Here is a 25,482-nt window from a genome sequence, read left to right as displayed (position 1 = left end):
GATAAGAAAACATGTAATTTCCTCCAGGCTCCGAAGAATCGGCGTCAGAAACACTGTGAAAATGAGAACTTTCAAGCAGCTCAGGAACATCTACAATGGTGTGGTCAGGTACCAGAGGTAAAGGCCAAGGTTTCTGCGTAAAAAGCAACGTGTAAACAGGCCTCTGGTTCTGACAGGTGCTCACAGGGTCTCACAGAGGACAAGCAGGAGAAGCGGGCAGTGCCGGCCCCAGCGGCAAGCGGACTCTCCTGGCCAAGACTTGCAGAGCAGGCTCCAGCAAGGACAAGCCTCTCTAACCATTTCCAAAATGGGGGCAGTCTGCCCAGTACCCAGATTCTCAACTGCCCGGGCCAAGCCCTGGGACCGGGAAGGCCACCACAGCGTCATCCTCACCCGCGGCAACGGGACCAGTGTGTGCTGCGGTCCACATCAGTGGCCATTCGACTCACCACATCTTTCCTGTCCAGCACTTCCAGGATGCTGCTCAGAAGCTGCGAGCTGGCCTCATGGTCAGGCTTGCTGGAGTTGTCGTCTAACTGGCCGCTGAGCTGGTCTGTGAGCAGCGGCAGGAGCACATCTCTGCACTCTGAGACAGAAGATGAGACAGCACCACTGCAGGGCAGGACCACCTGCTGAACGCCGCTGCCCCCTGCACCGCCTGCCTGTTCCCCAGCCCCGCTGGACTCCGCCCCGCAGCGCTGGATCCCTCAGGAGCACCTGAGTTTAGGAACTTCAGTCCTGTAACTCGATTTTTAAAACTCAGAAAATTGTACCAATCATAGGTAACTGTAACACAATGCTTAAAGTATTTAACAATTTCTTTAGCCATTTTAAAAATTGCCAAGTTGGCCCTAGCTGGTTTGGCTCAGCGGATAGAGCGTCAGCCTGCAGACTCAAGGGTCCCGGGTTCGATTCCAGTCAAGGGCATGTACCTGGGTTGTGGGCACATCCCCAGTAGGGGGCGTGCAAGAGGCAGCTGAATCGATGTTTCTAACTCGCTATCCCTCTCCCTCTCCCTTCCTCTCTGTAAAAATATCAATAAAATATATTTTAAAAAAAAAGAAAAAAAAATTGCCAACTTGATACTTGAAAGCAAAGCCATATGAAACTAATAAACTAAGCAAGTTATACAGTTAGAAATTTTGTTTTGACAGAGACAGACATAGATACAGAGAACAGATTGATGGCTGCCAGCGGGGAGGGAGTGGGGACCTGGGTGAAACAGGTGAAGGGATGGAGAAGCACTGATTGTAGTTACAAAACAGCCATGGGGCTGTAAAGGACAGCACCGGGAATGTCGTCAGTAACACTGTAATCACTGGGCCAGGTGGGGACGGGAAATATCAGGGGGATCACTCTGTAAAGCATGTGATTGTCTAACCACTGTGCTGTACACCTGGAACTAATACCAAGTAATATTGAATGTAAACTATAGTTGAAAAAATGTGAAAAATAGAAAGAAAAAGTAAAATAATTTTGTTTTGACATATTCTACCTAACTGAAAAAATTTACTCTAAAATTCTTGTAACTACCCAGCTTCACTACGACACTGTAATGTGCCTCACGGACATTCTGTCCATGTTTTCACAGGCACATGGGCTTCACAGAGGAGAGCCTGCATCTTCCTTTTGGAATCTTCACCTCGTAAACATTACATGGCGAGTCTATATATCCCGGCACTCACACTCACAGAGTGACGGTCAACAATGAGAATACTTCCCTTAAATGAACCCAAATAGGGCATGCTTGCTCCAAGGGCACAAACGGCCCCCTTCCCTGGCTTTTATCCTTTCTGCCTCTGCATCCTCAGAGGCAGAGGCATACCAAGATGTTTAGTAATATTACATTTTCTACTGCAGAGCACTCACTAGTTTTTTGTACTACTTCCAACTGTGTCCTTGCAAAAGGTGAAATCTCTAAGCACAAATTCATAGGGTCACAAACCATCAGAGTCAGAGGTTTCTCATTCAATCTAGTTCAAGTCCTTCGTTCCACAGAAACAGAAGTGGAAACTTAAAGTCACATGACCGGCCAGAGGCAAGGCCAGGATGGTTTTATCACCAGGACTCACTCAACTTTCCTCTTTCTGAGGAGTCCTGCTGGTCTCACTCGCCTCCCCCAGGCAACACAAATAACAGGAGGTCACCCTCAGGACTTCCTGACCTGCTGGAAGATGCAAAAGAAGTTCCCACAGCTGCCCACTCTAGCCAGTTTGGGGTTTATTGGGGGAAAGACTTGCTATCGGACCTCTTCCCCATATCAGCTTTGGGTCAGGAGCACAGTGATTTAGACTTAGTGGCTACATGCCTGACTCTTCAAAAAATGAATAGTATTTTACCAGTGAAAGTGTTTTCTTTCTCCTCCCTTCTCCCCTCCCAGCAGTTTGCTAGTAATCCCCCTCCCAAAAAAATCACCCCTTTGATTTATAGTGTTTGCCAATTTCCATGGTGTAAATACTTCCACCACGGTTGATTTTCAGCTATTCATGTGACATGACTGACATGGAGATAGGACTAGATGCACATAATAAGTAGTGCTGGGTCAGAGGCGCCATATTTTTAAATTGCCAACTTGATACTTCAAAGCAAAGTCATGAAACTAATAAGCTAGTTGACCCTTGCCCCTAGTTTTCGAGGATATGTGACATATGGGCCAAAGAAGCAGCACTTATTTAAAAGGACTATCTTTCCTGCTTGCTTGTTACTTGCTGGGGTTCCTATTTTGCAGACAAAGCTCCCTAACTAATGTAACACTTGACTGTTCTAATTAAGGAGCACAGGGTTTGGCTCTATTAGGAACTATTGCAGATACCGAACTGCCTTCACCTTCTCCTTAAAGCTGGTTTCCCAGGAGGTTCTTAAGTGCCAGCAAACAACTGGCAAGGACATCAGTGGCACTTAACAGGGGGCCAGTGTTGGCTGCAGAAGCAAGAGCAGGATTTCAAGAGGCAGCTGGTTTTGGTGGAGACTTACCCGACTGCCGAAAAAGATTACTCTCTACGATCTTGCTCATGCAGTTCAGCTTCTGGCGAACTAACTGGTTGTCAGGGATGCTCTGAATGAACTTGCAGAAGAGCAAGCTGGAAGAGAAGCCCGTGTTTAGCGTTTCCATGGCGCCAAGTTCAAGGTGCCCTTACCCAATTCGCCTCTGCTCTGAGGTTCACCTGGAAATCTCTCCCAAATGATCTGAGAGTCTGTCTCGAGGAAGCAAAGGAGAGACTATATTCCTTGTTCACTACAGGGCTCAGCCTTAGAGCTAACTCTGCTTAAACTTCCCAAGTACCCCCAGGGCCATAACCGCTTTCAGACCTGCCTTAACACTCAACTTCTGCAGAATCCCTTTTTGTTAACTCCACCCCAGTGCCCACTGTCATCTGACTTAGTATTCCTGGGATACTTAGGTATAGGGCTGGAAGCATGTTATTATGTACTTTCTTCTGCAGTTAATTTTAGGTCTGCGCGTCCCATTTCCCTTGACAACGTGCAAACCTCTTTAGAAGCAGGCTTTGTGGCTTGAGTGTTCCCAGAAATGAGCACAAAATGGTTCAGTGAATACGCTTTTTGCAACTTACCTGAGCTCAACAGGATCGAACACCAGTTTGACGTCGTTAATTATGCTAGGAAGGTACTTCAGAGCTGCGCCCTGTAAGGAAACATCACAGGCAGCGTCAGTTGCAGAGCAGGACAAACACAGACTTCACTGCTGCAGCCCAGGACCCGAAGGCTCGGCTCTGAAAGAGGGAACTGGGCACAGGTGTTCTTACAACGAAGAGGAATGCTTATGTGATGCACAACCTCCTCAGATCTTTTTTTCCTGGAAAGTCAGGGGGCACAGCTTTCTGTCTGGACTGCGGACAGGCTCTGCCCATTTGGGATTCATGTTTGTATCCAAGAGGTAGTTAAAACCTTGACCTCTCCCTTACAACTTTGCCCTAATGAGCAAAGAAGAAATAATAAAGTTCAAAAGTGAGTCTTTAGAGATTACCTATTTTACAATAAAAAGGTGACAATGATGAAAACGATGGTGACCCTGGGCTTGCGGAAAGACCAGGTGAACTAAAAATAAAAACCTTCCGCCTTTAACATCAGAATCCAGGGCTAAATTCCTAGGGGCCACACCAGTCATTCAAGGGATTTCTCAAAGGGCAGCTTATTTCTGGCAAACTGGCCCTTGAGAATACAAAAGTGCAATAAACGTAAAAGGTTTTCTGTACTTTCTGTAAGTCATACTAAAATTCACAAGCTCTCACTAAAATTCACAAGAACTAGTCCCCCCCGCCCCGCCCTGCTGAGACTAGTTCAATGCTGACCCAGGCCATCCTCACTGACAGTGTTGGGGTCCCCACAAAGCCATCCTGACCTTGATCTTCACAGCTTCCTCCAGAGGCCTGTCCATGAGTGTATTGAAAGCGAGAAATAACTGGCGGATTGAGTTATTAAATTCATCTCCATCTTCACTTTGGCCATAAAATCTTAATCAGAAAAAGAGAAAAGCAGTGAGATTTTCCATCTTTAAAAGAAATTTTGAGATATATCTGTTGCCTAAACAATGGTGGAGACCCATGCCTCCCTTGGTCACCACTTGGAATTGTACAAAGAGAAGTCGTAGCTGCTCTGAGATAGTTTTGGGGAGAAACCCAGTGGCCTGAGAAGTTATCACCACCTGCTATGACCATCAGGGAGGTCATTTGTATGTATGGACCTTCCTACCACAGAGCTCTCAGCCGGTCCACTATGGCCAGCCCGTCAGGAGGGATGCCGCGTGCTGTCGGAAGACCACCTTGTTGATGGCCTCTTGCTGGTGGTCTCGGGGCACTGCCAGCACGGAGAGAACACAGGAAGCTGCTTGGCCTGGAGTGGCCGATGAGTCCAGCATGCTCACCTGCCTTCCTCAGCTCAGGAGCCGGATGCCCAGTCAGCTCGGGACGCCCAGCTAAGTGCCCTACACAGCACACCTGCTATGCTCTACTCTTCAGCCTCACTCCCCCTCTCCTGCCTCCTCCTCTCTGTGTCACTCTAATCATTTTGTCTCATCTAATCAAGTCCTGGCCTTTTGAGCTGAAGTTTCAGACAATGGTTAGAAAAGCCCCTCACCCCAGAAATGTTCTGAACCCAGCCCGTCCGCCAGTCCAGTTAGTGTCACTCTGTCCATTGAACTGGCCATGCTGGTTCCTCTCCAAGAGGGGTCTTCCCGGACACAGGACATCTTAGTCTTTACTGACGCATGCTTGTGTGATTAAAGTGCTCTGAAGTCTTCAAGATGTGCCCACCAACTGAAAGGCTGGTTCATCCGCATCAATAAGTATTACTGGACGAATGTGGCTTTCTCTCTCTCTCTCTCTCCCTCCCTCCCTCCCTCCCTCCCTCCTTCTACTCTCTCTAAAAAGCAATAGAAAAAATATCCTTCCTTCCTTCCTTTCCTCCCTCCCTTCCTTCTACTCTCTCTAAAAAGCAATAGAAAAAATATCCTCAGGTGAGGATTAAAAAAAAAATAAACCACTTAAATTTTTCTTTTGTAACTTGTTTTCTATTGTTTAGAGATATTTGTCAATCATTTCTTGATTCATAAGAGCCTTTAATCAGTAAAGCTATTCACCTTTGATCTGTACTATATGTTACAAGCTTTTTTTCTTTTTCAGGTAACTTGTTTACCTTTGTTTATAGGTTTTAAATATACAACTTTTTAAAACATACATGCTCCAGTCTGCAGACCCCTTCCTTCTGCCTTACAGATATATTTAACCGTTTGGAAATCCAGCTACAATTACTGAAGGTCAGGGACGGCACCACGTTGCGAGCATTCCCAGAAAAGGTACTTCCTTTTTCCTGATTGCTCCTCTCTCTGAAGGAGCTGTTATTCCAGGAATCCAAACTGGATATTATCTCATCTCTGTGGCTGTTTCACCAGGCAGCTAAGCATGGTGTCAGCAAAGAAACACACATCCCAGGAAACATCGCCCCAAACAACTGCCACCATTCCCCCTCTACTACTAAAAACAGCCATGGTCCTAGATTTTACACCCAGCACTGCCATGAAGCCCCCTGCTGTGCTAAATACACTCTTTCCTCCCTAGAGTTGCTGTCACCAATAAAGGCTTCCAGCAAACTGCACATGTTAGCCACCGGCATCCCTATGTCCTCCAGTCATTACTGCCCTAAAAATTCTACTGATCCAAACGGACTTCCCATGGACTTCTCTGATAGTTTCATAGTCCACCTCTATCTTCAGCCCTGAAGTTCTGAAATTTGGCAACTCCATGACCCAGAGCTCACAGCGCTGAGCATGAGCACGAGGATGAAGGAAAACTACATGGGGAATGGGCAGCGTCAACACCTTATTACAGTGACCATTACCTCAAGTAGAGCACTCTAGATTGGATGATGAATCTAAACAAGTACTTTAAGGCTTTCAAAGCAGCAAAAAGCAACTCTGTCTTGCTGGAGTCGTCTGCATTAGCCACGTAGAAGTTCAGTACCTTGGAGAGTTTCCTGAAAAGGGTGAGAAGGAAATGTCACTGGGAAAGCGGTCCTCAGAGGCTGGGGTGAGCCCTGCAGGGAGGGGACCTGGCACACTGGGGGAACAGACGTCACAGCGGCCTTTTTCTCCTCTAGACTATGTCCTGAACGGGGAAGTTAGCTCCTGCTCCTTTGCAATTTACTTCCCTCAGGGCAGTCTAGATTCAGAGTTTCCTTTCTGCTTAGCTAGAGGAATGGTTTCTTCCCCTTTGCAGGATGTTACAACAGGATGAAGAAATGAAAGAGTTGAAGATTCAAATCCTGAAAAGACATTTTCGGCTCTGGTATGTTATACAGACATTTTAGATGTTCCTTGAAGGGAGAGATTGCCCATCTGAGACAGTTACCTTAAAGGGTGTCTGTCTCATTCCCTTCCATCTGCCCAAACCTGTGGCAATCAGTAACTATCGAGCCAGAAGGAAACATCATGAGTGTGGGGAGACCAGGGCACCCTTGGTCACGAACTACCGACAGACAGCCCTGGTTAGAGATTGCAGACGGCTCCTTTTGTCTTTCTAGAGCCTTCAGACGAGGCACTGTCTGAATCTTCTGCTAATTCACGCTTTTGAGGGCACTGACATTGTGAACTTCCCTTCTGGGAATCTCCGAGTTTCTAAGAGAAAATCTGGAGGAAACATGTGGCCAAATCCAGATTCCTCTCACCAGAGCACTGCCGCCAGCATGGAAAGTAAAGCTACTGGTGTCGCTGCTGCTTCCCCCCTGCAGCGGGCACTGCAGCCCCCGTTACGCTGCAGGACACCTCTTTTATGTTATTACATTTCTGGACTTTCATGCAAATAAAACTAAGGAGTTGTATAACTCAGAACAGGACACAACGGATGCATGATTTGACCTAATGATCGGGTCAGCAGCTACCCCAACAGACCAGCCGGCAGCAATTGGCATCATCTGGCAAAAGCCTCTGTCAGAAGATCTTGCTGACCTCTGCTACATTCCTGTCACTACTTGTCACACTGCTTTGCACAATAACTGGAATGACAGGCCACGCAGACCACATGATGAACTAAGCGCTCCTGGGCACAGTGCAGAGCGAACATTTGCTGCTCTCTTCAGCCAGGGACCAAAGACAGAAAGAAAGCTACGCCACGGAAGAGGGGGAGACCATTCCCTCTCATGCAAAGAAGGGGAAATGAAGTCTTCTCATAGTTTACGAGTAATAATTGTACAGCACTGTGGCATAGGATTGAGAGCCTGACTTGCTCTTCTACCAGACATGGTTTTGTTTACTCCACTGTTTGATCCCTAGGGCCTCAGGCTAATCTCACTGACACCCGATTGCAAAGATCCTGAGTATGGCCAGCTGTTTTGGCTGATGCTCCTGATGGCCACAGCTCCCCCCCTATATCTTCTGGAATCTTAAAGATATACAGCCTTATCTCTTCTCTCAGTTCCTAGAAGGAGAGCCTGAACTTCATACGTTTCCAGGGTAAGAATGTTAGATGGCCCCACTTTCCACCAGGAAGCTCAGAACAAGTCTCTGCCCTTGGAGCCACATTTACTCAGCCTACGACCCTCGTGTTTCTCAACAAGCAGATGGAAGAGTCCAAATTGGGCAACCCAAGCGCAGGCTCTCTGAGTCATACTCACACGTAGGCCAAGGTGGCACTGAAGTGCTTGTAAATGTAGGTTTCCAGGACGGGGTTAAAATGCTGGAACTTGATGTCTCCGATCAGTGAAATAATAAACACCTGGCAGGGGAGGAACATAAATAGCAGCTCTGAACATGCCCCAGGTTGTGTCCACACCTGGATTTCACATCGGTTGCTCTTTCCTTCTTCACCATGTCTGCAGCATCCTCACCTTATATTCCAGCCCAAGTCATGTCTTGGGTTCCTTTCTATTTAACATGAACGGAGACTATGACGTGTCAGGCACCAAGTAGATGCTGCGAGGAAACCAGCGGAAGCACCCTGGCCTCAGGGACCTCGCTGTCTCAGTGCAGTGCACAAGGGACACAGCCGGGGAGACATGGGGCAGGAGAGAGGGGATACGGATAGGGTTTCCATGGGAAGAATAAACTCTGACCCGGATGCAGCTAAGGAAATATTCCATGGCATTCTCCTCCTGAGTGCAGTGTGAGAGCCCCAGTAACTGAACCTCACCAGGCTTTTGCCCCCCAATTTCGCTCTCCTATCACTGTCAGGCACATAATCTGCAACTAACCTCTCTTTGCACCTGCACCTACTCATGAGGAAAGTGCAAAAGGAACACCGAGGCTTCCCCAGGTGCCACTGTCCCTGCCCTGGCACAGGAATGCATCCAGACCTTAGGCACAGGGCTCAGAGCCAGTTTCTTGTTCTCGGGACTTGACCAGGTGTGACCTCAGCTGGAGGCACTTCCTGTCTTATCATCCCTTATCATCCAGCCCTGAGTGCTTGCATTCACGTTTCTCCAAGCTGGAGAATGACCTAAAGCTGCAATTTACCTTCCAAATTCTGCACTGAACTTAAACCCTGACGAGAAAATAATGCTTGGCTTGGATGTGTCAGCCTTTTCCACTCTCCCCTTCCCCCCACCACTCCGGCCTTCCCAGATCACCTCTCCTGGTCTAGATTTCAGCTCCTGGAACAGACTGTGTGTTCAAGTGCTTTGTGTGACATTGAGTCATCTGCAGGGCTGTGTATCATACATATACGTGACTAAGATTCATCTCTCACTTGGGAAGTCAGTCTGCCTGTGTGAACTCACATACACACATAAGCTGCAAGCCGCAAGCCTCTCTGAGTGGTTTCTCTTGGTGTGGGACTAGATAACTTTAAGGTGATTAAAGTAATTCCTGATTTCTAGTGTGATACAACCTTGTTTTCCCTCATGAGAAAGGGAAAGTACATCAAAATTGGGATCTATTAGGAAAGAGAAAAAAGAAAGGCTTTGAATCTAAACCAAATGTTTCTAATCTCACTTCCAGATATTTAGCCTCAAGAAATAGTCAAGACAGATGTATACAGATATTTATGCAGGAGGTATAATGAAAATTAACGGTTCAGAGAATAAACACTAGTTAACATGCTTAACTGCTTACCAGTGCATCAAACACAAGAAAGTCATATGTTTCATTGTCTGACATTTCCATCATTATATTAAAAAGTGCATCGAGTGTATCCTGCAAAAACTGAAGAAAGAAAAAAACAGAGAGGTTATTTGGTGGTTTTGGCTCAACTCCATACTGTAGAAATTCAGAGATAATTAGGTTTCAATAGCATAGGTTTTAGAATAGCATTTTCTTAAAAATCACACGCTTGCTTCCCAATGTAGATAACAAGTGTTATATTTACAAAGATAGGTTTAATTTAAAATGCTGAAGTAATAATATAATGGGTATATTTCTAAGTATGGATATCCAAATGTACCTTAACAATCTCTCCTCCATCCACCTCCATTAACTTCTTTAGGTTATGTTTAATATTCTGGAAGTTCGAACGCCAATTCAACAAGCCTAACAGGTCAACTAGGAGAAAAGAGCACAAACCATAAACATTAGACAGCCATTAGAAAGAGCAGCCCAGACCATTGCTGGATACAGCTGCAGAACTCTCTAGAAAAGACAATGGCTCTTAATGGTGGCCAATACCTCATGTATTCCATTAATTTACTGTGTCCCATCTAACTCAGAGAAAAACTTTGTGGTCTTCTTTTATTTGTAAAATATTTTTTAAAAATTAACCACTAATGTTCATGACCATAAAACAATACCTGAATAGAACTCACATTTTGCAATAATGACATCACAGCCACACAGCTGATGCCTAAAACACTCCCTTTTAAATGTATTTATTTTTAAGTAATCTTCCTACCTCTAATTTGCTGCACTGGTTAATTTCTCCCTAGTGTGCGTGTCTCAGTAGATTCAAAGGGGAAAAGGGAACTTGTACACATGCATTAATGCTTTTAAACATCACACCCATATTGTGGAGCAGACTTTATTTTTTCCATTTTTGAGATGAGGAAACTGAGGCTTTGTGAAACTGAATTCCTTGCTTTAGGTCACACAACTGCCAGGAAGTGGTAGGAATGGAATCTAATTATAAACTCATCTGATTCCAAAAAATCATGTCATTGCTACTCTGACATATTGTCTCCCTAGAGCTCTGCAAAGAAACAGACAAGCACCCTAGAAAAGTTGCTATTTCAAAGGAAGGCAGAACAGATTCATGGCCCCGTTGGGTAAGTCTGGGACAAAAATCTTCAGATGACTTCGCATTTAAAACGTAGACTTTTGAATCTTTAAGCCACTTACAGCTTTAATGAATGTTGGCTACTAAAGTGTCCCATCTACACTAATAAAAGAGAAACATGGTAATTGGCATATGACCGCTACCCTTCCCATTGGCTAATCAGCGTATCCTTATGCAAATTAACTGTCAGCCAAGATGGCGGCCGGCAGCCATGCACTGAAGTGAGCAGGGAGGCTTGCTTCCTCCAGGGACTGCAGACTCCAACGTTCCCCGCCTCACTTGCCGGACTCTCAACTGCAACTCTAAGCAACTATTACTATGTTGCAAATAAGAAGCTAAACAAAACCGGCTTTCAGTCAGCCCCGGACCGCAACATTGTATCCATGTTTTCAGCAGCGAGGCCTCAGAGCTAAAGCTGGCCCAGAATAAAAAAAAAAAAAAGAAAAAAAGAAAACAAGGAGTGGTTGGGAGCTTTTAGTCAACTGCTAGCAGGAAAACAGCCCTCAGCCCCACAGCCAGCCTGGCCAGGCACCCCAGTGGGGACCCCCACCCTGATCCAGGACACCCTTCAGGGAAAACCAGCCGGCCCCTACCCGTGCACCAGGCCTCTATCCTATATAGTAAAAGGGTAATATGCCTCCCAGCACCAGGATCAGCAGAGCAGTGAGGCCTCCCGGCACCGGGATCAGCGTGACAGGGGGCAGTGCCCAAACCCCCTGATCAGCCCTGCTCTGTGCCTGATAGGGGGGAGCTCCCCAATCCCCCGATTGCCCTGCGGCTCTGTGTGTGACAGGGTGCAGCGCACCAACCCCCTGATCGGCCCTGCTCTGTGTGTGACAGGGTGCGGCGCCCCAACACTGCCCCCTCCACGGGCCCTGCTCTGTGCCTGATAGGGGGGAGCTCCCCAATCCCCCGATTGCCCTGCGGCTCTGTGTTTGACAGGGTGCAGCGCATCAACCCCCTGATCGGCCCTGCTCTGTGTGTGACAGGGTGCGGGGCCCCAACCCCGCCCCCACGGGCCCTGCTCTGTGTGTGACAGGGTAGAGCCATAACCTCCCCATTGGCCCTGCCCTGAGTGTGACAGGGTGCAGCACCCCAACCCCCTGATCTGCCCTGCTCTGTGAGTGACAGCGGGGAGCTCCTCAACCCTCTGATGGGCCCTGCTCTGTGAGTGACAGGGGGCAGCGCCCCAACCCCCCTGATGGGCTCTACTCTATGAGTGACAGGGGGGAGCTCCTCAACCCCCTGATGGGCCCTGCTCTGTGAGTGACAGGGGGCAGCGCCCCAACCCCCTGATCGGCCCTGCTCTGTGCGTGACAGGGGGTGGTGCCGCAACCTCCCCATCGACCCTGCCTTGAGTGTAACAGGGGGCGGTGCCCCAACCCCCCAATCAGTCTACCCTGAAAGTGACTGAGGGTGGCATTGCAACCTCCCGATCCGCCCTGCTCTGTGCATGACGGGGTGGCGCCCCAACTCCCCAATTGGCCCTGCTCTGAGCCTGACCAGGGGCTGCACTTAGGGATTGGGCCTGCCCTCTGCCACCCGGGAGCAGGCCTAAGCCAGCAGGTCGTTACCTCTCGAGGGGTCCCAGACTGTGAGAGGGCACAGGCCGGGCTAGGGGACCCCCCCACCCCTGAGTGCACAAATTTTTGTGCAGTGGGCCTCTAGTGGAAATATAACAGGCATTTGGGCTGTTACTATTTTGTTTAATACATCAAGTTACTATTGCCATTAACAGAGCTTTATCTAGTAAAAGAAGCAACACATAATTTTTCATCAATGGACTTGTATAAATATATATGTAAGTAGTTGAAAACACCTACTGTTCATTACAATAGTCATTGCTTCACTGGTGTTTGTTTTATTGTTATTAAATATTGTTTAATGTTTAATCTCTTGGAAGTCTCCTAAACGCAGTGCCTAGAGACATTGTGCAAGGCCTGTCCACTGTCAACAGAATAAGGTCCCCATACTACACATGGAAGGCAGTTAGGCCGCACCTATGGTCCTGCTGCCACATCTCCCACCTTTCTCTGCATGCCTCACCCCCCACAGTGGCATGCTCTGAAATAGCTCCATGTCTTTGCATATATTCTCCTCTTTTTCTGAAATGTACACAAATATTATGTATTTGCAAGCCCCTACTTAAATTTTTTAATACTCTTTATTTATTTTAATATGTTTTTATTTATTTCAAATAGAGGAAGGGAGGAGAGTGGGATAGAAACATCAATGATGAGAGAGAACCATTGATTGGTTGCCTCCTGCATGCACCCTACTTGGGGATCAAGCCTGCAACCCCATGCATGTGCCCTGACTGGGAATCGAACTGTGACCTCCTGGTCCACCTGCTCAACCACTGAGCCATACCAGCCAAGCCCTTTAAATTTCATGGCCCATCTCAAACTCTATTCCCCCTGGGAAGAACTTCCTAATCATTCTCTGCTGTTGGCACTCTTTCCTACATACCCATATCCATAACCATAAAATAACAAATAATAAAGACACTCTTGGTATCTCTTTCTCTTCCCATAGATTTGAGTCACTTGAGGGCAGGAATCATATTGCTTTTATTCTTGTACACCACCATGCTGCTATGTACCTAGTAGGTGTTCAATACATGTTTGATGAAAGACTGAATGAACAGATGAATAGATGGATGAAAAGAGAACTGGTAGCCCTGAGGAAGCTAGTCGTGTGCTCAATATAATTCTTTAATTCATTTATTCTCTCATTCAGCATGTAATAACAGGCACTCACTGTGTTAGGCCTGCCCATTAGGCACTGTCCTCTTCCATCTTCCCATCTCTACTGCTGTCACAGGCTAGTCAATAAGATCACTCCATCTACACTTCACTCCACTGCCTGAGAAAAAGGACTTACACACTCCAGTCACCCAGCAGCTTCAAGAAGTTGCAAAGAACCCATCGACCAGCCCGGAAGTTTACTCCCTAAACATGTTTGCATGCCTCGTCACTGCTCATGTTAGGAATCCATTTGGCATCTGGTGAATCACAGGTCTTGGGGCTAGGAAAGTGGTGGCACGGTTTTATGGACAGCCCTGGACTAGCTGTGTTTCTGCACCCATACAGGTTGATACATATAGCTCAAGCTAATTTTCATTGCTGTGTAACATCTACCCCCTTGTATAAATGCACCATAATTGCCTACTCATTCCACTGCCAATAAACATTAGGGTTGTTTCTAATTTTTTCTATCACAAACAATTCTGCTGTGAACATTCTCATGTGTCTTTTGGACCAGGTGCAGTAGCTTCTCCGAGATACAAAACTGGAGTGGAATTTCTGGGTCATCAGGAATGACCATCTTCAACTGTACCAGGTATTATCAAATGTCCAAAGTTGTCCCAATTTCTATCCCCAAGAAAAGTATGTAAGAATTCAGGATACTCTATTTATAATCCCAGAATTTAGGATAGTGAATATCTTTGGGAGAGAATTAGAAACCATAAAATTTAATAATAAAAAAAACACACACCATTGGCCTTGGAGTTATTTATCTATTTTCAGATCCAAGACCACCACTTATGATCTTAGGCGAAATATTTTAGCACTTTGACTCAATTTTCTGGTCAGTAAACTGAGGTTACTAATGGGAATACTGGGTCTCCATGTGCTAGGGGTTTGGGCGACTGTGAATAGCTGGCTCAAAACTGAAATCTCTTTTCCCTTTCCTGGAACAACAAATCTTTTCTCACCCTCCACCTGGGCCCAGCAACAAGTAATTCCATGTAAACAACCAGTCTGTTCTTGCTTTGAAAAAACTAATAAAGAGTCAACAAGCTCTGCCTGAACAAGGGCCTGTGGCTTTTTACCTTCTGAGTCTGAGTAGTCCTGGTACGGCTAGTAAGAAATGCCTCTGTCAGGTCTGTGTGAAAGAACAGCTACCCTCCTGATCAGGAAATGCTCTGAGATGGGTGGCTTGTTAATATTCTCCAGCTTCTTCTTTCTCAGAACAAATTCCATTGCTTCGTTATCTCTTACATCAAATTAGAGGAGAGCCAATGCATGGGGAACCCACAGTCATTACCTGTCCCTCTGAAGGCCCTGCTTTCCTGATGCGCGTGCCGTCCTGCTGGCCTCCCCATCTTTCCCCTCTGTCCCCTTTCCTATCCCATCCCACCGACGGAGGTCCCTTCTCTCTGGTTAAGATCAGTTTGCCTCCTTCAACCTTTTTGGGAGGGGACATTATTTAAGGCTTTTTTTGGTTTGTTAGGATGAGTTTTTTGAGATCTAAACACTAAGAATGAGATGACAACAAAGGAAAGAGTACAGTCCCCCCAACGGAACCTCTGTGATGATGGCAACGCTGCCTATCCGTGCTGGCCAACTGAAGTCGCCAGCCCCGTGAAGCCGCTGAGCCCTTGGAATGAGACTAGTGAACCTAAGGAACTGAATTCCTCCCCTCATTTACTTTTATTTGACCTAAATGTCCCAAGCTGCATGTGGCCAGTGGCTGTCAGCACAGCACAGGTTTAGAACACGTGAAGGATGGGCGATATAGACGCCGCAGGGCGAGTGTCTGAGCCGACCGAGTGTCTGAGCTGACCGAGTACTGCAACCTGGCAGTAGCTTCCTAAATGTTCGACGTGGAGACAAGCAACATAACAATATGGTTTTCTCTAACAGAAATCCCCTTTTCTTTGTTTTAGAAATCATTTTCAGGCTTCTGTTACTTGTTTTCTTTGAGCTCTAATCTCTGGGAAGGATGATCTACTAGGTATTTGATAAATGCTATCCCTCTTGAGTGTCCCTTGATAGTCTCAAAAGTACACTAATGCTTTATATAGGCTATTGCTATACTTAAAAAAAATAATAATAACATTTTGCCCTGGCTGGTTTGGCTCAGTGGATGGAGCATTGGCCTGAGGAATGAAGGGTCCCGAATTTGATTCCAGTCAAGGGCACATGCCTGGGTTGCGGGCTCGATCCCCAGTAGGGGGAGTGCAGGAGGCAGCCAATCAATGATTCTGTCTCATCATTGATGTTTCTAGGTCTCTCTCCCCCTCCCTTGCTCTCTGAAATCAATGAAAAATAAATAAATAAATAAACGATTCCTTTAAAAAAACCAACATTTTGACATTTCATAGTTAAAAATTTGGAAAATACTGAAAAAAACAAAGAAAATAAGAACTATCCAAACTTTTGAAGTTGTTTCTTTTAGTCTTTTTCTGTGTATTTATAATGATGGTGACAGTAATAAGAGTTAATTCTCATATAGTGTTTCCAAGGGGCTAGACTCTGTTGCTTTGCTTTTACATATTTTAACTTATGACATTCTTTGAAACATATACTATTACACTCCCTTAAAGAAGAGGAAATCAAGTCACAGATAGATCAAGTGACTTGCCTAAGATGAAACAGCTAGTAAGTGGCAGAGCTGGGATTTGAACCCAGGCAACTGGCTCCAAGCTGTCCTCGGACATTTAAAGAAGACTGAGATTATACTATACCTAGTGCTAAAAAGTTTTCATGTCATTGACTCTTTTGAAATATATTTGGCAATGGCATGTATTTTGTCCTTTAATTCCACTTTATAATTTAAACTGGTCCCAAGTATTGGATAGTTAGTTGTTTCAACTATTCCCCTCTTATGAATAATAGGGAAAATCTTTATTCATTAATCTTTGTGCACCTCTATCATCGTTTACTTGGGTTCAATTTCTAGGGGTCAAGTTACTGGGTCAAGGGGTCTGAATACCTTATATATATTTGATATACCTTCTAAATCATCTTCCATAAATACGGTAACATTTCAACTCAACTCATATCAGCAGTTTATTATATTTACTTTTTACCTAACATATTGGAAAGTAAAAGCACACTCACCAAAAATGAAGCCAGAAAAAAGGCAAAACTATGGAGACGATATAAAGATCTAGGCCAAGACCGATTCTATTTCTTTGCCAGTGTCCTCCCCTTATTACCAACATCCCTTGTTACATTTATTACACAGGACACATTACCAGAGCTCTTTGCTCCCTTAAAGGAAAGAAACATAAGACTTTCCAATTTTATATAAATTAAATTTTTAATTTTCTTTGTCCAGAATAGGACCTCATTTTAAGCCATTCTTTGAAAACAGTTCATAATTTAAAGTGGCTTTTTCCAAAGGATGTGTTCCTGTCAGTACATAACCTACAAAATGGCAAATGATTAAATCAGTTATAAAGATCTGTAGCATGATGAATGCCAATTTATAGTAACTGTCACCAGACTTGTATGCCGAGGCCAAAAGGTTGCTGCAACAGAAGTCAGCACTAACCTGACTCTCCCATTTGCTCAGACTGCGTTTACTAAACACTGTCATAAATCCAGAAAAGAAACCTCACCAGGTCCTGGTAATGAATACATTTAGAGGTCTGACAATATTTAAAAAAGCACAAATGCTTTTTATCCTGTTTGAAAGATGGACAACAAGATCCCAGAAGGAGCTTCAGCTCTCGGGTCAGGACCTCTCGTCCCTGGCCATCTCCTGAAGAGCAGAGAACCCAGCCCAAGTGCCCAGCACCCACGTCCAAAGACGTGGCCCACTTGGTCCAGCCAGAGCCTAGCGGGAGGCTCAGGAGGCCTAAGCAGAGCGCGCTTGGGGCCCCTCCGTCCCACCTACCATTCTGCGTGAGCTTCGTGGAGCAGATGAGGGTGGCGATCTGGAAACTGTCTTTGGTGCTCTCCTTGGTGGCGGCAAAGCTGGCCTGGGTTTTGGATGCTTGCAGCTCTTTTTCTTCCATCTCTGCCTTGGTCCCAGGCAGGGTCAGGTAGAATTTAGCGTCTTCCATTTTCTTGTTGTCTCCCTGGAAAGGCAGCACGTCAGGAAGATCAAAGGAGGGGCACAGCCTCTACACGCCAATGAAGACGGTGCCTTTCCGGCATGAGAAATGAGGTTTCATCAAATTAAACCAGGTCCCTTCCAACTCCGAGAACTGCGGCACTACCCAGGGTGGGAGCCCAGACTCAAACTGAATAAACATGGAGTAAGTTGTGAGCTAGACTAAGAAGAGCCTAGGTGTCTGCTATAAATACATAAATAAATAATAAAGAATAAGGTTGGAATTTATTATCTGGAACCTCTAAATGGTCACAATTATGCATCATTGGGTTGACTGGGGTCCCTGGGGAGAAACAGCTTGCCCTGCCTTCCCAAACTATCTATGAACTAATTATAGCTATTAAGAAAAATACAGATCAGGCGGGTACATCTCAAAAAAGCTGCCAACCCCATGATACTGTTGGATGGACGAGATCTTCTGGCATCTACTTTCCACCCTAAAATCTCAGTAGATGCGCTAGCTCTGCAGCAGTTAGAAGACAACACTGTCAGGGAAGGGAACGATGCCCAATAGCAGAGAAGTGGTGCCTGGCTCACGCCGATATGAAAAACACATCCTACCACACTCTAACCAAGCCCAACAGTGCAACTGTCTACACGCCACACAGGGTGACGCAAACGCAAGTGGGCAGCCACAAGCGCCACGTGCAGGAGAGGGAGACTAATACTGAACTCACTCCTTCCAGAAAGCGGAGGGGAGACCACGCAGCCAGGGGGATGTAGCCTTCGGGATGCTAGACTTAAAGGGGCAAACACATGCAGCTCTAGAGAAGTTTTGTTTTTTAATCCTCACTGGATGAGTGAGGATATGTTTTCCATTGATTCTAGAGAGAGTGGAAGGGAGCGGGGAAGAGGAGGGAGGGAGAGAGAAACAGATGTGACAGAGACACAGCGATTGGTTGCCTCTCAACGCACCCTGACCCAGGGGCGGGGATCGGACCTGCAACCCAGGTACATGCCCTTGACAGGGAACTGAACTGGAGAACCTCCAGTGTGCAGGCCGGGATGCTCTAACCATTGGTCCATGCTGGCCAGGACTAGAGAAGTTTTTAATGTTTATAGGTATAAGTCTGAAAGGAATCTTCAGAACCAATTTCAGAGGGAGTAAACATTTCCTCAGTGATTTTCTGAGGCTCATTCTGTGCACCACCTTATAAACCACCAGATCGTGCCTCCCGTCCTGCAGGGTGGTGCCGTCCGCCTTCATCAGCTTCACGAAGGCCACCCCAAATGCTCGCTCCGATCGATCTCTGGCTGAAAAGACAGAAACAGCGAGTCTGAGCAGTGCAGAGAGGTGGTCAGGAAGTGATGGCTATGACATCCGGCTTCACATTTTGCTCTGGGGTGTGAGGTTCAATCATGCCGTAAGCGGCACAGTTCAGCAAGTTACAATCATACAGTGTGTGTCACAGGCTTCTTAAAGGAAGTGTTTCCCACACTGAAATCTTCTGGTACCTCCACTATGCTCTTCTCCCTATGTTTACAAATAAATGAGGCCAGCAACCCCTAGATGATCTAAATTAGAAATGTGGGTGTGGACACCGACTCCACCCCTATGTCATCTCCATGTACTGAATGCCCCTGGGACCTGTGCCATTCTTCTCCATCCCCTCTGTTCCCGCCTAAGTTCAGGCCACCCCCACCTCTTCCCTCCATTCTCCTTTCGATGACCATCTGGGCTATGTCCAACATGATAATATTATTAATAAAGCTGCTTTAAACATGTACCAAACGTGTACCCACCGCCATCATATACCCTCTAATGGCTCCTCCATACAGGGCTCAAAAGAACCTTCATCTTTCGTGATCTGGCTCCAGCCCACCTGGCAAGATTGTCAACCCAGGCTCTACCACTTCCGGGCAGTGTGCATTTGACCAAGGACTTAACCCCTCTGTGCTCAGTTTCCTTATAGGTAAGTGTGGATTAAAGTAGTATGCACTTTATCAGATTATTGTGGGTATAAACAAGGTGGTGTGTAAATGGAGCTTCACTGAGTGTCTGGTACAAACTAAGGCTGGATAAATGCTCTGCATAGAGCCGTATGAAATTGCTGATATTTGACACTGACCGACAAAGTGGCCATTTCATGTCATTCAACCTGAAATTGTGATTGCTCCCCCTACTCCTGTTCGGCTCTACTGAGCTCACTTTGGTTTTCAGGCACTTTTCTGCACTGTCACTCTCTGTTGGGCTAACTTCTACTCCCCTTCAGGCCTCACCTACGTTGTAGGAAATCTCATGCATGAATCCCCTAATGGGCGAGGTGCCGGGCTCCGTGTTCCCCACAGCTCTGTGCTGCTGTGGCCGTATACGTAGTCTCCTTTTCTCTTGCTCAGCTTCCTAACCTGCTCACAGAGGCCCTTCAGAGCAGTGGCCGTGCCCCGTCTGCTGGGACACACCCAGAGCCTGGTCTGCAGTCTGGTACATAGATGGCTCGACTACATCCAGTTTGAAATAAAAAACTGCATTTTTATGTGCTAAATGAGAACAAGATACTTGCAGAAATTTTGTGATTAATCTGAAAACAATCATTTTTCTTCTCTGTTCACACTTAAGGGCAGCCTTTACATTTGTCTGTAATCGAAGACTTGAAATGAGAAAAGTGGTCATTTGGGGAGACAACAGATTAAACAGTTTCATATTAAATAGTTTTCTTGCTGCAGGACTTTTCAGCAACACACAGTGTGACTGTTTCAGAGAGAGGTAAGTTATAGCATTTCCTATTCCTGTGGACTATGAAACCCTTTTTGTCATAGAGTATCTATTAGCATCTTACAAAATTTTAGTGCTCACTGAACACATTTGGGGGAAATTCTGATACAAAATAATAACAGATCTTAGAAGCCCAGGAAAATTCTTTTTTTTTTCTTCTGATATCCAAGCACCAATGAGTTCTGAAAAGAAGATGCCAAGTATCTTCCTCTCCAGGCCCACGCATGCACGTCAAGCAAGAACATGTCTGTTTCACACGGAGATGTCCCAGGCCTCCTGGTACTCACATTCCTGCGACGATCGGTGTCGGAAGGTAAACCGTATATGGCAGTGAGTAACCTCTTCGATAGCAATGGATACCTGCATAATAGGAAGAAATCAATAGCTTACACACATATATATTATTTTGTTCTCATAGCTCGTTTTACGGAGTCAGGCTTAGTTTTAGAGTCCTGTCCCAGCACTAATTCCTATAAACTGAGATTTGGCGGGAGGTTTCATTCAAAGGAGATTTAGCTATTTTCAAGCCAAAAGACTCTCTCGGGAGAAGATCATTTTTGCTGTTTATGGAAGATCCTGGGGATGGAGATATTCAACTTTTCTAGTGTTTTCTTGTTTGAAACAGGAAATACTTCAGAGAGAAAACATGAGCACTTTGAAGTTCATACAGGGTCTTTCAGATTGCAAGGTGTATATATGGTAATAATTCCGGCCTATAATAGAAGGAAAAGATATATACTGGGGACAAGGAAGAATTTACTGCTCATATGAAGATGGGGGACAAGAAAAACAGAAGTATGAGGCAATGAAAAGAGCAGAGAACTTAGGCAAACGGTTAGATAAATCCTGGCACAACTTCCAATGGAGTACTATACAAGTATCGAAAAATACATTTCTGAGTAACTTTAATGCTTCGAGATAAAGTAGTTTTTAAAAGCACAGTATAAATTTGTATAAACAGCATAACTGAAAACACCTGAAGTATATGAAATTGTGGACAATAGTTACTTCTGAATGGAGATATTAATGCAAATGTGTATTTATGCATATTTCCTGAGCTTTCTTGGAGAGCTCTGAACACGTGGGCAATCAGAAAGAGCGCTGGAGCAGCTAGCTACAGGGCCGAGGAATCGAGCCTCTTCTCCAAGTCGCGGGCACCTAGTCAGAAGGGCTTTAAAGAACAGAATGTTTTAGTCGCAGGGCTACTGAGAAGCTCACAGAAGATGACTGATCGGAAAAGCACGTTGGAATTTGTAACACACATATTTAAACTGAAAAGAGGCCCAGAAAACTTGGTTAGAGGCCAAGAAGCAAATAAAGTTAGGCAACTGCTGGCAGAGTGGGAAAGTTCTCGTTTGGATTTGAACCATCTTGGCAGCCTATTGTATCATTACAACAGTCTCTCTATTCAAATTTCTACACATTAACGAAGAAGAATGTCATTCAAGAAATCTGACTCTTACGCACAATTGTAATGATCAGTTCATTACAATTACTTATTGCACACCACAGGCAACCCATCTACACCTTCCAGATAAGGCTGGAATGATTTGTAGGTAAAAGGAAGAAAGGAATATGAACCAGGTTTAATTATGATAGGTGTTCCATTCTCACCTTGACAGTCTCATACCAACAGGGCTGTTTGACTTGGTAATAGACCACTGATTTGTACTCCGAAATGCCTTCGTATCCAGCGCCCGGATGAAGTGCTTTCTTTAGATGGAGAGAAAAAGTTAGGAGATAATGTTACTAGAACAATAAAGAACCCCACACAGCACTCATGAGCCCTCCGCGTGGCCAGCGCAGGCCTGACCACCGGCACCCACAAGCTGACTCCATTTGGGGATGAAAAGTAGAGTAAGAATGAGTTTCTACAACCCTACCTGAGGGTCTAAATGTGGGTATCACTAAGGGACCGAGCACCATCCTAACACTCCTCTTTGCTGCAACATTAATTCTCTCCCCGCTACCACCCCCAGACATGCACTCTCTTTTCTTCCCTCTCCTTCCCAGGAGCAGAGGCCAGTGAGCTGGCCGGCAGCTGTGAGCATACGGCTGTGAGGGCCCGTGGACTCTGCTTTGAGGACCGGGCGTGTAGGTACAGCATGTTCACTGAAACTCAGGGCTGTCTCTTCCTAGTAATGAACCTCTTAGCTCAGTAGACCAGGCTTCAGTGGGGCACTGCCCAGCTGGTCAGCAAAGCCGTGAAATGACCGACTCAGAGAAGATGTGTACTTGAACTCAGGGGCTAAGAGGCTCTACCCATAGCACAAATAAACCACCCCCACCGCATGGCCCACACCATTCTGCTTGTCCCGTGACACAGAACACTTAGTCACTTAGTGGACTGTTTCCTTCAAAGACTCTAACATCCAGGGGAGGAGACAGGACTGTGTGTCTCGCTGTCCCTCAGGTGCCTGTGCAGCAAGGCACACAGGAGCGGAGGGAGCTGGCAGTTCGAGTCTTGGATTCCAAAGCAGGTAACTAAGGCTCAGACAGAGAGCCAGATGCCAGCTGCGACAAAGAAGCCTCCTGTCTATCTCCTTCTCTCCCATGTCTTCTCCATTTGGGCAGTCGGAACTCTGGTTGGAGAGCCAGGATACCTGGATCCATTCCCAGCTCCACCACTCACTCCTGTGTTTTCCTGAGAAAATACTTATTCTTTCTGGGCTGCAGTTTCCTGATACTGAAACTAACAGCCCATTGTAGCTGACCTCTAACCATGACCTCTAAGCACCAGGCTTCCAGTTGGAAGCTCCCTCATGGGTGTGTCTCCTGCTCTCCACTCACCAGGGGAGGAAAAGTGGCTCTGAGCACCCCCTGGGCACACGCCCCTGCGCTCAAGCCCCAGGGGAACTTGGCCTGGAAGGGGCTACACCAGGGGTGGGCAAACTTTTTGACTCGAGGGCCACAATGGGTTCTTAAACTGGACTGGAGGGCCGGAACAAAAGCATGGATGGAGTGTTTGTGTGAACTAATATAAATTCAAAGTAAACATCATTACATAAAAGGGTACTGTCTTTTTTTTTTTTTTTTTTTTTTTTTAGTTTTATTCATTTCAAACGGGCCGTATCCGGCCCGCGGGCTGTAGTTTGCCCACGGCTGGGCTACACAGTTTGGAAATGATAAAGAGCCTCTGCGTGTACATGAGATCGGTAGTGGCTTGAGATGTTTCTTAGCCCAGGAGAAATGTAAAAATAAGAGTCTCAATGTTTTTCTTACTAAAGCTGGTCAAGGCTAATCACAAATTTAACAGGTTTCATATTTTTTTCTTATGAAAAACCAAATGCACCCTAATGTGGAGAACAATCAACTCCAGGCCAGAAGGCCCTGGTTGTTGTAAAGAAGTGGGGAAAGGGGACATCCGTAATACTTTCAACAATAAAGATAAATTAAAAAAAAAAAAAGAGGAAGGAATGTGTGATGGCAGCGCATTTCCGGGCGTGGTGCGTACCTCCAAGGTATTGCCCTCCTCGTCACACACAGACATGGTCACCTCCACGTTCTTTGGCGTCTTCTTTTTCCCTTTGTCAAACTCCCCATGGACCAGGGTGACATAAATATCATTCCGAACATCTCCTGTAACATGACAACCGTCCTGTGAATGGTGCTGACAGAATCACTTTTAAGTTTTCTGATAGACAAATTCTAAGTAAACTAAGAATGGCCAGGTCTGACTCTATAGTGAGCTACTCATACCGCACTTTTTCTACATATTGTTCTCTTCCCATTACCTCATTCTACCTCTCCACAGATGCCCAACTGTCTCTGAAGTGTGGTTTTTAAAGAATGAACTATTTTCAATAGCAGTCTTTATTCTATTTAATAATTGCTGTCTAATAAAGTACACGATGTATTTTATTGGCTTATAGTGTCATGTTTTTTAAATAATGCCTTTGAGAGTGTGGTATTTTATTTTATTTTTTTATTTTATGTATATAGATTGATTTCAGAGAGGAAGGCAGAGGGAGAGAGAGGTAGAAACATCAATGATGAGAGAGAATCATTGATTGGCTGCCTCCCACAAGCTCCCCCACTGGGGATTGAGCCTGCAACCCGGGCATGAGTCCTTGACCAGAATTGAACCAGGGACCCTTCAGTCTGCAGGTCGACACTCTATCCACTGAGCCAAATCGGCTAGGGCGAGAGTGTGGTATTTTAATGCATCTGAAATAATGAAAGCTGATATTTATCAAGTGCTTACTATGTACTAGGCACTGTTCAAAATATCTTATACTGCCCTAACTGGTTTGGCACTGTGGATAAAGTGTTGGCCCGAAGACTGAAGGGTCCCGGGTTTGATTCCAGTCAAGGGCATGTATGCCCTTGCAGGCTCGATCCCTGGTCCTAATTGGGCACGGGCAGGAGGCAAGCAATTGATGTTTCTCTCTCTCTGTCTCTCCCTCTCCCTTCTAAAAGTCAATGGGAAAATATCCTCAGGAAAGGATTAACAAAAAATAAACAAATAAATAATGTGTCTTATATGCAATAATTTATTTAATGCACATAACAACCTGATGAGGTAGACACTATTTCTGAAAGCCTATAAAATATTTTGTTTATGTGAATCAGCTTAATTGTTTTTACTGATATCAGAATAATTTCTGCTTGTCATATTTTTGGTTAACTAGCACAAAAATTTTTAAATGAATTAATTAGTAAAATGTAGCCCTCCTCCCCACAATGAAGACAAAATTTAAATGTTATTGAGACACAGAAATGAAACGTGGAATGCATGAAAGGTAAGCCTAGTTCCTGGGTGGAAAGACCGTATTATAAAAATAACTCCAACATCTGTACTACATAAACTGCCTCCCAGGGTAAAAATAAAATCTTGGAGGACTACAAGAAAATCGAGGTGCATATTTACACACATCATTTTCATCGCTTTTCTGACTAAAAAAAAAATTAAGATATTGCTAACAACTGGTGAGGGTAAAGAAAAAGGGGTTATTTATATATTACAGTTTGAAATCTTAATGACATATTCTTTGTCAGTAGAGAAGTTGACAGTTTGTGTCAAAAACCTTAACTGACACAGCAACTTCACTGGTAATATTTATTTTAAAGTATTAAAAATGTGGGCCTTGCCCTGGTCGGTTGCTCAGTGGTTAGAGCATCTGCCCATGAACTGAACTGTCTGGGGTTCGATTTCAGTCACGGCTTAGTCCTAGCCCCGGTTGGGAGGCAACCAATCGATGTGTCTCT

The 25,482-nt window shown here is 45.4% G+C and overlaps 1 protein-coding gene across 3 annotated transcripts in view; it reads right to left on the bottom strand.

Annotated features, from left to right (window-relative positions):
• Nucleotides 1-25,482, bottom strand: part of DOCK5 (dedicator of cytokinesis 5) — a 207,977-nt gene that overhangs the window by 64,490 nt on the left and 118,005 nt on the right. For all 3 annotated transcript variants that reach the window (XM_070416608.1, XM_070416610.1, XM_070416609.1), the window contains exons 14-26: nucleotides 23,729-23,853; nucleotides 21,889-21,987; nucleotides 20,562-20,634; nucleotides 18,712-18,815; nucleotides 17,343-17,526; nucleotides 9,888-9,985; nucleotides 9,560-9,649; nucleotides 8,125-8,225; nucleotides 6,355-6,489; nucleotides 4,361-4,472; nucleotides 3,573-3,643; nucleotides 2,974-3,080; nucleotides 450-586 (exon numbers count right to left, since the gene is read on the bottom strand). In XM_070416608.1, coding sequence (XP_070272709.1) covers nucleotides 450-586; nucleotides 2,974-3,080; nucleotides 3,573-3,643; nucleotides 4,361-4,472; nucleotides 6,355-6,489; nucleotides 8,125-8,225; nucleotides 9,560-9,649; nucleotides 9,888-9,985; nucleotides 17,343-17,526; nucleotides 18,712-18,815; nucleotides 20,562-20,634; nucleotides 21,889-21,987; nucleotides 23,729-23,853 — 1,436 coding nt within the window. The remainder of the gene's footprint in view (nucleotides 1-449; nucleotides 587-2,973; nucleotides 3,081-3,572; nucleotides 3,644-4,360; nucleotides 4,473-6,354; nucleotides 6,490-8,124; nucleotides 8,226-9,559; nucleotides 9,650-9,887; nucleotides 9,986-17,342; nucleotides 17,527-18,711; nucleotides 18,816-20,561; nucleotides 20,635-21,888; nucleotides 21,988-23,728; nucleotides 23,854-25,482) is intronic.

Source organism: Myotis yumanensis, unplaced genomic scaffold, assembly GCF_028538775.1.
Source record: "Myotis yumanensis isolate MYYU_CA2020_CCGP unplaced genomic scaffold, mMyoYum1.0.hap1 SCAF_5, whole genome shotgun sequence".
NCBI classification, from domain to species: domain Eukaryota; kingdom Metazoa; phylum Chordata; class Mammalia; order Chiroptera; family Vespertilionidae; genus Myotis; species Myotis yumanensis.
This window is presented reverse-complemented; position numbering and strand designations above follow the sequence as displayed.